Genomic DNA, 15,715 nt, shown 5'->3' on the forward strand with positions numbered 1-15,715 from the left:
ATATTTTCGATGTGCTCACCCTCACATACATGTTCCAAGTCAGGAATTCTTTGGTGAAGGTGCTCTTTTGGGTAAGCATGCTTTCTTTGAATTTTTCGAGATGCGATGTGCTATTTGGCGAAACGTGGGATATTCTATTTTTATATATATTTTGATGTTTTTCCCTACATGCTCAAGATGTTTTTTGGTCCAGCGGTTACCTAAGAGCCCGTTAAACATGCGAACAGATATAGGCTATCCCAAGCTTCTTTATCGGCCTTATAAAGAAAAAAATTCCAGTATGGCCCAGGTCTTTGACCACCTGCTTATATCTCTTCGTTGAAACCATAGACTAAAGATATAAATCAAATAAAAGATATTATTCTTACTCTGTGGTTGAAACAGAGCAGCGGGCCATGTTCTGGTTAGGAGGAGAGGGAGGCCTTCTAAAAACCTCGTCAATTCAGGCTGTATCAATAAATTTAATTAACACTTTTTACACCTCTTTCTTTACTAGTTCTGATAGATTCAAGTGAATGTGGGTATTTTTTATTTCCTGAAGAGCCTGGTATGATTGGCTAATAACTTTTTTAATGAAAGCATCCACGATTTAGCTGAAAAGTAGTTTCTTCGTCTCTATATAAAAACATTATGAGCAAAGCTAGAGAATTCTGAATATCCATCGCAAATATGATAATTCCAGATTCATTAGGATCGGTTTCCTCCACTAAAAGTCTGATGGCGTTGTCGATGCGTTACCAAAAAATATTCATTATAGTGAGAGTCATCTGTTGAGCTGGATTTGAGCGTTTCTTCCATATATTTCTCATTTACATCAACAAATTCAACGGATTTTCATTTTAATTATGTCATACTTCTAATTTGAAGCCTATTTTGTATTTTCAGTACTAAAATCAAACTACACACGCCAAATTTTGCGGGTCGTAATTTCTAATATCAATTTTTCAAAATCGCATTATAGTGAAATCACTTAAAGCGAGGGATACCTGTATTACACATTCTTTATTGTGATTACAGTACATGGGACAGACACATCGCATCCTCCGAGCTCATATCGAAAAATTCTAAGGAGGCATGGGTGCTTACCCAAAAGAGCACCACCACCACCAAAGAGTTCTCGATTTGGTGCATCTATATAAGAGAGAGAAAATATTTTGGCAATTATTTTTGGGAGCAAAAAAAAAAAAAGAATACGAAGTGTATATGGGAACAAAGATGGAAAAAAAGCCCCATTATTTCTTAAATTTAAAATTCTATTTTAACTCAAATTTCATTTTCTGTGTGAAATGTCTAGATACGTGACTTATATTCTGAAAGATATTTAGTTTTTAAAATTATTATCAGTTTGAAAAATTCTTTTTTTTTGTCATTTTCAATATTCCAATCAACCAATGGTAAATGACCAATTCACGATATCGATCCCCTCACTACAAAAACAAATTTTAAAGCAAAAAATTGCTGTATTCAGTCTTTTTTTGATCGGTAAACCATCATTATATATGAAATGTGGTCTGCTAACCAAGAACAAAAATGCTGTTACATAGTGTTTTTAATCAAGAGAAGTGTGATACTTGATAACGTAATTTACTAGCTATAATACACGGCACTGCCCTTGCTTTTTCTCATTTACGAAGAGGGGCGTAGCCAGAAATTTCGTTCGGGGGGGGGGGCACTTTCATTTCGTGGGGGGGGGGAACCAAAGTGACAGAACAATGGATTTGGCCATCTTTTTCCCTTTTTTCGGTCATTTTCTCACATTTCGGGGGGGGGGGGGGGGACCAGACCCCCAAGTCGTCCCCCCCCCACTACGCCCTTGTTTACGAACATCACCGCATTCTCTTGTGTAGGCCACGGCTAAATAACATTGTATTAATTAATAGTGACGAGCCATTATAAAGAGACAAACTTGTCTGAAATGCATTGTTTGAGAATTACGGTAGCCAAAGTAAGCATTCCAAAAGTCATTACTCAGGCCCACGAACCATTGTTGACCGACACTTTTTTTCCCCCACATTTTGGGCATTTGCCCAGCTCTGGCGAACTTCTAAAGTAGCCTATCGTTCGAGTCGGCTCCTTCTTACTATATATGCAAAAATATGCGTAGATCGGTCTAAAATTTTAGATTTTTATATAGCACACACAATCAGTTTCAAAATCGTATCGTGATTCATGTCGTACCTACACTTGTTTAGGAAGCGTACCAGAACCAATAATTACTTACGGTGTGAATGTACATATACTAAAAGACTTTAGTTAGATATAAGAATTGTGTTACGGAAATGCCATCAGCGTTCAGTTTCAAAAAAGATGAGACATGACAGTAACTTCTCAAAAGGTATGATACTGATGTCTTTAATGTTTAAAAGAGAAGACGCAGCCTTTGTCTCGACATTTCGAAGCTGTTCTGAATGTCGTTTCTTTGTATTTCTTTTGGGTTAGAGTAACGATAACGGCACCAGCATTTGAAACTTCTTTTTTACCTACATGTTTCTACTGAGTCTTCCGTTGAGCCGTTGACAGAAATAGAATAGTACATATTCTCTATCTTCTCTCTTCCTCGTTATAATTCCTGGGAACATACATTCACTGGCGCGTATAAATAAGTACGCTATAAATTTACCGACAAAATAAGTCTTTTAACGGAGTGATAGCTTCAATCAGTTTCTGATATAGTATGTCCATTGCACGTATGAATTACCAAATAATGTTACCACACCACATATAAATACAACATGCATAAAATTGACTTAATCGTCAAGGTTCTTATTTTAAAATATGCAGTTTGTATATCAGTAGTTTCGCAACTTTAAGGCGCAAATACGAACCTGTGAAAAAAAAATCTCTCCACAGCGAATAATTAGAATTTTACTCATGAGAATATTCATTCATTATCACTTTCATCTTTAGAAGATAGAAAGCAACATCTAAACACATTCATGAAAGACATTTTCATAATTGCACGGTTAGCTTCCACAATAATTGATCCCGACAAAGCCACCTCTTCGTAGGTAAAATTTTAGTAAATTTCCTCTGTGACGATAAGGTTGGTAAAGTAAAGTTTGTACATGAGAAAAGTAAGTACTTACTTTTATATAAGTATTACTTTTTTTATATGTAAGTATTACGTAAGAGTATTACTTTTATATAAGTATAATGTAAGTATTACGTAAGAGTATTACTTTTATATAAGTATAATGTAAGTATTACGTAAGAGTATTACTTTTATATAAGTATAATGTAAGTATTACGTAAGAGTATTACTTTTATATAAGTATAATGTAAGTATTACGTAAGAGTATTACTTCTATATAAGTATAATGTAAGTATTACATATTATAGTAAAATACGTATTTCGCTCGCTCACGGATTCGGTAGCTTAGTGTCAAACTGTTGTCGGTGCATTTTCCTGGCGGTGAATTTTCCGTCGATAAATTTTCGTGGCGGTGAATTGTTGTCGGTGAATTTTCCGGACACGATTTTGAATAATACTGTACTTGCATCAATATATAATGGAATTAAAGCTCTTTTATATAAAAGTGGATACGATAAGAGAGAAATGATTGCCGAGTCTTCAAAGTTGATTATCCAAATTATATGCATCGTTCACTTGAATGCTCAGTAGATGAAGTAATGATTGAACTACGTTTTAATATGTTTTTGAACTTTTTCTGTATACATCCTTCATTTATGTAATAATTGGTCGACATCTAGCAAAGGGAATAATGATGCTACAGATATTGTTTTGCATTGAAATTACCGCATATATTTTGCAAATTTTTAATTTGATTCGTATATTTTCATTTTATTTATTGTTATTATTAACTTTTTTTTTAGGATTTTTGAGAAAATAGTATATTTTTGCTCAACATTCATGGACCTCATACCATTATCATTCATGCTGGGGTTCTACGTTTCTTTCATAGCCGCCAGGTGGTGGAGTCAGTTCATCGCCATTCCCTGGCCAGACAAGTAAGTCGATAGAAACGAATATTTTGAAGAATTCGATTCAGCCTACACTGATAATTGATCAATCTGATGTTTAATTGTGTAATACGTTTTTTACTGCAACTCGGTAACAACAACCACTAGTAATACGGAAACCTAACATAGTACCTGGAAATAACTGCATGAACCTTGAGATCAAATCCAAGCCAATCTGCCAACACACCAAAAATCGAAATCCTGAGTGTTTTTAGAATCTACACAATTACACCAAATAAAAATTCATGTATTGACATACTGCTTAAGTGTTCGACAAAATAGAGTTAGACTTGTTTGTTCATTGATCATTTGATCACTTTTTTTTTTCGCATCACGGTCATTTTCTGCAACGAGAGCTAATTAGACCCAGACCTACAATTTATTAACAATTTAGTAGTCTTTTTATTTGTTCTCACTGACAGGTTGGTACGTCACTAACTCCTTGGTGTGAGATTCTCCCTGCTGTAGCGATCATTTTCTGCGGTCACGTAGTGTTGTCACCGTTTCTGTTGTACCTCCTCGGCAGGAATGTTTTCTAAGTTTTTGACAGGGATGAATTGGGTATCGAACTCGTGACAGCTCTAAACATCCTTTTAGGCTAGCATCCTATCGACCTTCTGCTACCGCACCCTTGTTTGTTCAGAAGAAGAAAAAATTAAAAACGCCAAAATGATCCGTTCAGTTTTAATTTACACACAATCCTTCTTGACGCTCAGTCTCTCATTTCTTTGCCATCAGCCTTAAACAGCCTTTCTCCCAACTTATGCTCTTACTTTTTTACTGGTGTATCCTGACGGGGAGCAGACACCGAGACAGTTTCATCGTTCACCTTTCGAGCAGGCAATTATTCCCCCCAGGTTCCAAGTCGTAACGCAGGAAGTTACAAGAAACAATAGGACATTGGCAGGCGCAGGGATGAGATGCACCGAAAAGACAGTAAGGAATCTTTTTGGAGATGGCAATATGCCCAAATTGCTCACTAGTAATAGTAATAAATGCTTCCTCGTGTGGTGTTCACAGCGTATCCTTCACTCAACTGCCTTTTCTGAACTGGTCTGTGTGTGTTGCTGCTTCAATTTGCCATTTTCAGATGCTCAGTAAAACAAAATTGAGAACTATTTTCTGTTTTTCATTTTCAAAAGTCATCATATTAAAGTTATTTTATCACACGCAATGTTCCTTTCCATTAAAATTTTTCAAGAATCCAGAAAAAAACTATCAGCATGACTTCCCCCCCCCCCCTCCAAAATGTTATTTGAGGGTTTCAAAAATTGAACAAAATACATCATTAAACGTAATTTATCAGTTATTAAAAATGCTTCGAAACGTGGAGTACAGACCAACAAGACCAGGAGTGACAGCACCAGCAAGAACACGAAACAAGCAGAACTCTGACAACATCATAAATACGTTAGGGCTAGGCATATATACACACACACACAACACGTTCCTGTATGTACCGATTCTTTAGAATTTCCACAGAAGAATGTGAACGAGTTACATGTACGGTTAAGTAGTTGTAGTTATTGAAAATAGTGCCTCAAATACTCAGAATAGTCATAACTTATGTCTCCTATCACCTCCTTCTCTTCTAAGTAAAAAAAAACCTCAGAGAGCTCCTTTCCTATTAGCCCTCTCACAGGCATTGACGCTCGCTTTCTTAAAAACCTCCCATCTTAGCAATGACAAACCTAGATATTTTGTGTGAAGCTGATTTCTCAATGGAATACATTTTTATAAATTCTTTACTTTGCTCCAGCTAAAAATCGGAAGAAAGTTTACTCCATAAAAGAAAGATACGGCATTTTAAAAAGGGTTTATTGATTTCTGCTATGCTGCCGGTCAAAGGGTTAAGAAAACAAAACAGAGATCTTATGTTGGACTTGTAACTTCTACCACCCTACCGATACATTCTAATGCCATTGCAGCGAGAGGTGGAGGGGATATCACTCACTTCATGAAACACTGCTTTATGGTGTTACATCAACAAAAAACCAGTTTATTACAATTTCTCAATACCAATTCGTTCATTAAAAATTTACTACAAGTATTTCTGTATTTCCGCGAACACAAATGTGTTTCGTTATTATTTCTTACTTTTTCGTTATATTTCTAGTTTTCGTTCTCCCGAACAGGTTAATGAACATCGTAGCAATGTACATCCCAGGATTTGATGAAGCAAGCCGTGTTGTACGACGAACTCTGATGAGGTACTTAAATTTGTCGCTGGTGCTCGTACTCCGCTCTATCAGCATGGCCGTCAAAAGACGTTTCCCAACAAAAGACCATCTCGTTGAAGCTGGTTTGTAGATTTTTATCATTTTCTCACCTGTTTCAAACTAAACGGTGTGTATCATTCCACAACTTCCTGAAAACATTTTTATTCTATGTCATTTAGTTTCTGAAATGACGTCAAAAAGTTTCCAAAGTTACCGATAGGGGGCGTTCTTATCAAGCTCATCAAACAGACCCTGGTCTATTTGATATACCGTTATACAACTTTCATCGGTTCAGTCTCTAAAATTCAAAAGTTATGATGATTTATGTGAAATTCACTGTATTCATTTATCCGAAATATTTTTGCTCTCAGGCATCCCAAAATGATTCTGAGGTTGCAAAGTCATAACTAAAGCCCGGAAGTTCAGGCAAAATGCCATAAATGCCTTTTTTTGCCTATTTTCAAACCTTTTTGGTAAAAATGCCTTTTTTGAAATTTTCGTGTCATAAATGCCTATTTTAGCATAGTTTATTGGTGAATTTCAGATGCATAATCTGTAAAACTTAATCTAATCTGTAAATCTGAAACTTAATCTAATCTGTAAATCTGAAACGTAATCTAATCTGTAAATCTGAAACGTAATCTAATCTGTAAATCTGAAACGTAATCTCTGAATCTCTGATATTTTGGGCATTGGGAACTTCAAAAGAATTTCTGCTTTTAAAATTTTCGACACTCAGTATTAGTTATCTTCAGAAAGCCTGACCCCCCCCCCCCAGCCCCATTTAGACGCAAGATTAGCGCTGGCATGCATTAACTTTGCTTTGACCAGATGGTGTTAGATGTGAATGATTTTGTTTCAGATGAACACAACCCTACTAGAAAAGCAGAGGAAAATTACAAATTTTTGTTTCCCTGACGGTTTCACATAGTATGTCTCGCTCAGGCATTGGACGGCGTTGTATGTGTATAGCGGACCGATGATTGTCCCAAAACGTCTTGAATTGTCGTTATGACTCACCCCAGGCGGGGTAGAAGCCGACAAGGGCTCTGTTGCCTATGATGTTTTGATTTTATTTTTTGCACCATAAGCGCACTGCAAACAACTATGGCTATTTATTAAACATACATATTTAGTATTGGATTAAATTGGCAAGAGTCGCCCTCAGGGGGCAGATACGGCCACATAGGGCCCCGCGCATGAAGGAGTCCCGCATACGTGGTTATATAAAAAAAATTAAGTATAATATATTATATAATAATATTATAATATTATATAAGTTATTATATTAGTTAATATTATAATATTATATAAAAATAGAACCAGATAGCCATGTTTCACCTTTAGAAATGATAATGATTATTCCAGATAATACGACAAATAACCGAGAATTATTCGCAACTCGAGGGCGCCCCACATATCATTTTCTCTATCGACTCCGCGTCTGGTAACGGTGGCCCTGGAATTGGCCTAATCCTGAGGGTCTGGTAACATTTTATTTTGGACTTGAAATCAATTTAACTTGGATAATAATATAACAGTTATTATAAACTATAATTGGAACAATAAACGGATTAAGTGCAACCGATTTTTCAGCTAGTTTTTGGACCCTTAATACACATTTTGTTTTTAGTTAATTTTAGTTTTTTTTTCTTCCTTCAAAAAATTATAAATGTATTTTTTAGAGCCCATTTTTTAGGCATTTTTAGTGCCTTTTTGCCTGCCTATTTCAACCATTTTTAGTGCCTAAACTTACGGGCTCTAGTCATAACACATAAAAATGATGATGAGTCCATAACTCTCGAACTAATATAGATAGAGCCATAAGAGAAAGATATAGTCCCAATAAATAAATCATGAGCTACACGATGAGACTGGTTTCAGATCCCCTAGTAGCCGATTCATGAAGGGTTTTTTTTCCATCCGGAGTGAAAACTAAACGAGATTTTTCAACTAAAAATCGTAGAACGCCATAAATTTGCGTGAAAGAATTTGTCATGACATGCATAAAAAAGTTCTTATACTACTTGGTGTTAACACTGAAAAGTAACTGTGCCGTTTGAAATCACTACAGTGATGGTCGAGATGGAATGAAAATTCTTCTAAAACCAAAAATAACATAAATATTCTTTAAGGTTGAATTTTCGCTCTACTTCTTCAGGTTTTATGACTAAAACGGAGCTCGAAATGTTCCAATCAGTTCCTTCGACTGAGTTCAATACGTTTTGGATTCCCTGTACTTGGTTTATAAATGTCCTGAGGGAAGCCAGGCAGGAATGCAGGATCACTGATTCGAATGGCCTCAAACTCATCATGGAAGTGAGTACGTCTTTATTATTTCTTACATTCTTTTCACATAGAATCAAAATTACAGTGAATGTTTTTGAACAGATTTTTGCGTCTAATAATGAAACATTTTTTTTGTTTTAAGCCGTAAACAAATGCTAATATTTGAAACCTTACAAAACTTTGTGAACGTGTTGGCGGGTAATCATTATTTACCCACGAGCATGTAAATTTATCTATCTTCAGTACACATTAGGAAAAGTGAAATTTCTATTTCTCTCAGGAACTCAATGAGTTCAGATCGAAATGTGGTCTTTTGTGGGGATACGACTGGATAAGCATTCCATTGGTTTACACGCAGGTAATTTCAGATTTTTTTGCAGTTTGACCCACTTGATTACCTGTCATGTTTATGAGAGTTATCTGGTAGATATTGTGCGTGTAAAATATTATTAACTACTTGTCCGTATTTTACACATCAAATAATGATTCACCTTTGTTCTCGTGGATAGGTGGTGACGATGGCGACGTACGCATTTTTCGTGGCCTGTATGTTTGGTCGGCAAAATGTGAAGACTGAGGAGAATGAAGAGCTCAGAGGACATCGATACGATTATTTCGTCCCTATTTTCACTATACTGCAACTAATGTTCTACATGGGTCTTCTGAAAGTAAATTTCTATAGATACTGTAGACAAACGTTTCTCTTTAGCAATTTAAACAATCATTTTTATATTTTAGAAAGTTGTTCTTGTATTTTACTATTTCCCGAGTCTCTGTAATATGAGTTGACCCTTAACCGATTATTTCGTATCCTCGAGATTCTGCAGCATTTGAAAAGCTAGTACCAATTTTAATCTCAATTTTTTTTTTCCTCACAGGTGGCCGAACAATTGATAAATCCATTCGGTGATGACGATGAAGACTTTGAACTGAATTGGATTATTGATCGACATATGAAGGTGAGTCTAAATGGGAAAAAGCAGTATAGACTATTATAGCTTATAAGGGCTTTGGCGGCTATCAGTCATATAAACTAACAGTTTTTCGGGCTGTAAGCTGGGCCGACTTGAGAGTATCATGGACTCCCGGGGCAAGTGGTTTTTTTTAGGCCCTACCAGGTAAATTCTAGAAAATTTCAACCAAATCTCATTTTTGTGAGGCCCCCTTCTTCTCTTGAGGCCCGGGTGGGTCCATGCGTTAAGACGGCACTGGCTGTAAGGTTGTCGTGAATTGGAGTTTTTACTCAATGTTTCATTTGGTCCTGTGCCGAGCATCTTCAGGAGCCACAGACTGACTACGTGATGTCAATCGAGCCCATATTTATGTGCTCAGTATTAGGGTGACCGTATTTTCAGCCGTTCCGACTTTTTTAATGAAAATGTCTGTTTTTTTTAAATGAAATTTTGAGTACAATTAATATGTACTCAAAGACCACTTTTTGTTCATATTAATTGTCATGACATATTTTACTGTAATTACATTCTTCGAGGAACCCCGGTGGAGAAATAGTAGACACTAGCACAAAATTGTTGTACTATAGCACGAAAGTGTTTGACAACTCGTAATAAGATTTGCGAGCAACGATCTGGCTATCTATCATTTAACTAGGGTCACAACTAGATACTTAGTCAGCCGGGGACAAGCACAAATTTTGGTGCCCACTGGTAATGTTGAAGGAGGGGTAAAAGTGTGAAATTAGCTCCCCCCTCCCCCGATACGGCGCCCGGGAATCAGACCCACCTATTTCCCCCCCCCCTCCCCCCCCCCAAGTGGCGACCTCGCATTCGGCAATAGTGAGAAAAAAAGATGCAGTTGTATATAGCTGTGCTTAACTTCACATTTGATACTGCTGAAATCATTCGCGTTTATACTCCTGATATATTATACTCTATTGAAATGTCATGAAGTTTCCTGATTTTAGTAAAGTGACATATTAATATACGATTATTAAATTGTCTATTTGATATTATAAACTTGAGGTACTCTGGTGATGCCCATTTTAGTCAATGCTTGATATTTAAATCAGCGCTTATTCTTGACTTAATGACTTTTTAACGTTATTGAAGGTATAGCGCTATACCTTCAATAACGTTGAAAAGTCATTCTGGTCCTCCCTTTTACTCTTTCTCTGTCTTGACAGGTGTCGTACCTTGGTGTGGACACTTTGAATGGAGCACCTCCGCCGTTAGTCAAGGATACTTATTATAATGAGCTGGACGTCAAGATACCATACACAGAAGCATCTCGCACATATAAGAAGAAGACTTACAGGGGATCTGTGGCTTACATGCAGTATGTAATGCTCGAGCTTTAAAGCTATTAATATTTTTTGTCCGAGGAAATCCAATTGATATTCAAATGATTTAGGGTTATGAATCGATTCTAGGGATGCTTTGACACCGCGATTGCTAAATATTTCACTCCTGGCTCCGACGCAAGTGCTATTAGCAGCACCAAAATACATTCTACCAATTCATTTCGATTATAATGCAGTAAGCAATATGCAATAATGCAATGATTAAGGCAAGCTGTGAGGATTTTAATAATTTTTATTGCACAATGCTTATTTTACGTACACGTGGAGAATAATTAAACAGGAACAAAAGGATTAAAGTCGATCTCGAATGGATACACGTCCGTCTCTCTGAAGAATACGAATTATTGGTGTGCTGCCAGCCTGCAATTTAATGTTGCAAAAAAATTTTTTTTTCTTTTAAATCATTGTGATTATGCTGTACCTATGCTTTATAAACTGTTTTTTCCCCGCAGAGTGCCGATGGAGCAACAAAGCATGGTCTTACCAGAATTGCTAGAAGAATCAGATGACGATGGTGAGACGATGAGTGAGAGTATGGGTCCGAGAAGGGGGTCTGTTTACACGCTATTCCACGGCAAGAGCACAAGCCGAGCAAGTCCATCGGGGAGTTTCGGCAACTTGGACACGGCCTCGTTGGATTCCGAGTGGAAAGGATCGCTCCTCAATCTCAACTACGAAAGAAAGAATTCTACAGGTACCTTGGGGTAAGATTCTGCCCCTTCTACTTCCATTAAAAAAAAAAGAAGTTTTTTTTAAAAAATTAATATCAAACTGCTTTACATGATTAGCTTCATAGATATCGATAGCTGAGAAGAATACGATCGATTTAGATCAGAAGTTCTCAAACATTTTTAGCCTCACACCCCAACTCTTCTGAGAAGAGAAATTCTTCTCACTGTGTAACTTGAAAATATATCTCCTTCAAACGGAACTCTGAACTGCAACTGTAACCACTACCGATCCACAGGGTAATTCCAGCGCTTGCTAGGAAGTGTACTCAAAGCGGTGTGCCTGCATTGAAAAACCTTGACTTATTACCAGGTAAATTTGGTTGCAGGGCCTCGATACAAAGGTATATCAAGAATCTTTATGGGTGTTTTGACGAAAAAAACTGGTTTTTAAATCAAAAATAGTGATAGGATTATTTTCTTAAGTAATGAAAACTTAAGCAAATATAATGTACATCTGGCTGCGAGATCATAGAGGCACAGAATTGAGTCTAATCAAAGACATGCATTAATTTTTCGCTTCGTAAAGTTCTATATTTTCCACAATAGAACTTGGAATTTTTTGTCTTTCCCCCACATTTCGTTTGGTTACGAAACTTGTGCTGTTACCTTTAGCATCTATGTATGGGAAGCAACGGGAATTCCCAAACCAATTAAACCTTGTATGGAGCACCTCCACCGTTAGTCAAGATATCATACGCAGAAGTATCTCGCACCCGCAATATTGATTCACCAATTGAATGCATGCCACCTTGAAATAAAGAATGATATGAAATTCAAAATACAGTTGACGCTCGTTATAACGACCTCCCCCCCCCCCCCGTACCGTCGACAAATTAGTCATATCGAGTGTCCGTTATATAAAAACGAAAATATATAGGATTGTCGTTATATGAAATCCTTTGGGACTTATTCTACCGATTGTTGTAACGGAATAGTCGCTGTAACGTGGGGTCGTTACACCGAGCGTCGACTGTAACTTGTATAGATTCCAATTCAACCATATTAAATATCGATAAGTGAGGATACTTTGATTACGTTATCGAATGATCTATTGACGTGTCATTTACTACTTTCCCCGGTTCGGTTTGAGATAAAGGTGCGCAGTGGTACTTTTATTAGAAGATTTTACCTAGACTTTGACACGTGTTTCTTTCTCTCTTCTTTTAGGAAGAGAATCGGAGGATGACGTGGAGTCGGAAATTCGCAGTTTAGGTTGAATCCGAGAAGCGAATTCTGTATTGATGAAGAACAAAGCCGCGCAGATTATTGAGGATCACCTAGTCTCAGAGATGATTAATGAAATATCCCATGTTCTAGGTTTGACTTTATAAACTCGCGTTCCCCTTTGGCATCGGCGATAATCTCGCATAATAACACAAAGTAGATCCACGATATTGTTGTATATTCAGGGTTTTACGCCACATGTGTGAATACTTTCTGTAAGGTTTGCATTTTGCTTGAATTTCCAGATAATGTACAATAATTTTTTTCCAATGTTAAATTCTTCTCATATCATTACATAAGTGGCATTCATCCATTCCCAGCAGGGGCGTACGCAGCATCGACCTTTTTGAGGGGGGCACAAAAATTTAATTCCCGAGAAATTTTGAGCTACCAACCTTCAAAAAAGTATTTGAATTAACAGAAATTAGTTAATATTGCATATGAAGGGTATTTTTCTTTCGATATTTCAACCTTTTCACCGAAATATTTTTTTTCTATAATTTTTGGTCGACTTGAGGTGGGGGGGGGGGCACGGGCCCACTGAGTACCACTTGCGTACGCCTCTGATTCCGAGAGACATGAATTGATCAGCACATACTTTGATAGCCAAGAAATATACAGTATATAAATATCATTAGAATTATTACGTAATTTTATTTTTACTTCGGTCATTGCATTTACTTATGTGTACAAAAAAATTGTTTTTAAAAACTGTTTTGTGTCTATACCTACAGGCGAAGCCAAGAGTCCGCACTCCACGTGGATCTGTCTGAAGCTGAGAATGATGAAATTGTTCTTCAAGAAGTGGTCGTAGATCCAAAGACACCGAAGACATCGAAAGGCTGTCATCCAACGACCGTGTCTCGATCCGACAGCCTCCAGATTCCAGGAATGACTTTCACACCACCTCAGCAAGAGAAGTCATCGTCTCTCATGTGCGTGCGAAAGGACGTCAGCCCGAAAATCCCGCCCAAGTTTCCACGAGAGAAACTAAAGAGTATGTTCAAGAAGCGGAAGCTGTCCAGCGCTTTGACGTTACCTTTCATCAAGTTGAAAGGCGTGACTTTTAGCAAAGACACCAAAGACGAAGAAAACTCTTCCGAGGACGACGAGACGTCGCTTTTGACGGTGCTGCCCGACGACGAACTAGAAGTCGACATCACCTTATCGAATCCAGAACTCACTGAAATAGAAAAACAGATGGGCGTACATCCGTATCAAGCTCTCCAGGCAGTTTCTCCGGAAGACTTGACGAAAGGTAGGACGGCGCTGTCTGTCAAGAGCGCTGCGAAAAAGTTGGGTGGTTCGCACAACGTACTTGGACCAAGGGACATGGACGACATCTTGCTTCCTGAACTGCATAAGAGTGCGAGTTTGCCTAACATACAGGAAGCGAGTCTGTCAATAGCGCAGATAGCATTGGTCCCGACTTTGGGCAAAGTGACAATTCACAGGAAGAGTAAAACGAGAAAAGCGAAGAAAAAGAAAAGAAAGTCACCTCCGCCAACACAGAGATCCAGTGATACGCTCAGCGAAAAAGAAAGCGAACAAGTAATCGACGACTCTAGACGGAATACGCTACCTCAGATTTTGGTAACGAGATCAGGGCACATCACACCGGAGCACTTGGACTTGGCGACGAGCTCCGGACTTTCCAGTACAAGCGATCACAGCACCGATTCCTTCCAAGTTCCTCCCGCGGTTCCGAAACGGGGTTCCCTTCCGAGAGTGACGCCCGCGAGACCGCCGCCAAAAGACCCCTCCGGACCATGTACAAAAGAGGGCTCACGAGCTACGGGCGTCCTTGTTCAACCATCTACTGCGAGTCAGAAGACGAAAACTAGTCAGATACCCGCGCCCAAGACACATTCCACACAAGCACCGAAGCAAACCCAACAAACAAAGACTGTTATCGGTCCACTGAGAACCCATTCCTTGCCAGCTGGGCAAAAGCCGAAAATCCGCATCAGAACTGCTTCTCCGGTCAAGCCGAAACTTCCCGAACAATCTTTGCCAGAAAAACCCAGGAGAGGACAACAGACTGCGATGACGGTCAAAATGCCTTCCGTTTCGTCGTCCTCGCCTCCACTCGGAGGATCGGGTCTCACATCTCCAGTACGCGTCATTCCTTCCTCGAGGACGGCACCTTCATTCCCAAAAATGACCTCGAAGCCTCCTCCTGTTCCCCGACAGCAGCGCGTCCAACTAGCAGAGGCAACGGCTGTAACTTACGATACCGCTCAGCAGCGGGTGTCGGTGCCAGCTGGCAGTGGTCCGTCTACTCAGGGCGAAACAGCTTCGTCGGACCGTAGTCGTGCACCTGATAGGACCGACCAGTCGTTTAGATCGTCGTTAGACCACAGCCCTTCAGGCAGCAATATCACGAGAAAAGACACTAATTCTCAGAAGTGACATAATTGATCGAAATTTCCTATGAAGTGAATTGTGAGTCCAAAACATTCAGGCTGCTCGGCAGAAAGTTTCCCACTAAATCGAATCATAACGGGCCAAGTATTTATATGGCCAATAAACTTTGTGTTTGCCTCATTATGGTCGCTTTATGAGGACCGATAAGATTTTACGAATACGACGACGTTCCTAATTACCCATTCCCCCAACATTCATATCGTTTCCTAAGGATTTCATATGGACTTATTGATGCAGTCAATACGTCATGTATATACTGCAACAGACATTCGAACAATTTACGGAAGGATAGCGTTACTTCGTCATTCGCCTCTCATCAAGAGGAAAATGTTCTTCATTCCCAAAAATCATTAGACATAAGTGCGTTTGATTTTTCCCCTTATTTAATGAACATTTTGATGCATATTAATATGGGTACATCAGTTGAGGGAGGAAAAAGAAGCATGAACATTTTCAATCATGTCTATGTTCACGAAAAACCATTATATGTGGGAGAGAAAAAAGAAGCAACTTCTTCGTTGTATGTT

At 38.3% G+C, this 15,715-nt stretch overlaps 1 protein-coding gene across 1 annotated transcript in view; it reads left to right on the forward strand.

Annotated features, from left to right (window-relative positions):
* The window catches only part of LOC149078828 (uncharacterized), a 32,794-nt gene extending 17,487 nt beyond the window's left edge, over positions 1 to 15,307 (forward strand). Inside the window, exons 2-10 of the mRNA XM_089240976.1 lie at positions 3,835 to 3,969; positions 6,117 to 6,283; positions 8,362 to 8,519; positions 8,770 to 8,847; positions 8,999 to 9,157; positions 9,368 to 9,448; positions 10,630 to 10,781; positions 11,259 to 11,510; positions 13,496 to 15,307. Of these exons, the coding sequence (XP_089097102.1) occupies positions 3,835 to 3,969; positions 6,117 to 6,283; positions 8,362 to 8,519; positions 8,770 to 8,847; positions 8,999 to 9,157; positions 9,368 to 9,448; positions 10,630 to 10,781; positions 11,259 to 11,510; positions 13,496 to 15,173 (2,860 nt within the window). The 3' untranslated portion in view covers positions 15,174 to 15,307. The remainder of the gene's footprint in view (positions 1 to 3,834; positions 3,970 to 6,116; positions 6,284 to 8,361; positions 8,520 to 8,769; positions 8,848 to 8,998; positions 9,158 to 9,367; positions 9,449 to 10,629; positions 10,782 to 11,258; positions 11,511 to 13,495) is intronic.
* Positions 15,308 to 15,715: the final 408 nt, after the last annotated feature.

This window comes from Pholcus phalangioides, unplaced genomic scaffold (assembly GCF_987345545.1).
Source record: "Pholcus phalangioides strain wild (caught in Gottingen) unplaced genomic scaffold, Ppha-v1.0 ptg000013l_1, whole genome shotgun sequence".
NCBI classification, from domain to species: domain Eukaryota; kingdom Metazoa; phylum Arthropoda; class Arachnida; order Araneae; family Pholcidae; genus Pholcus; species Pholcus phalangioides.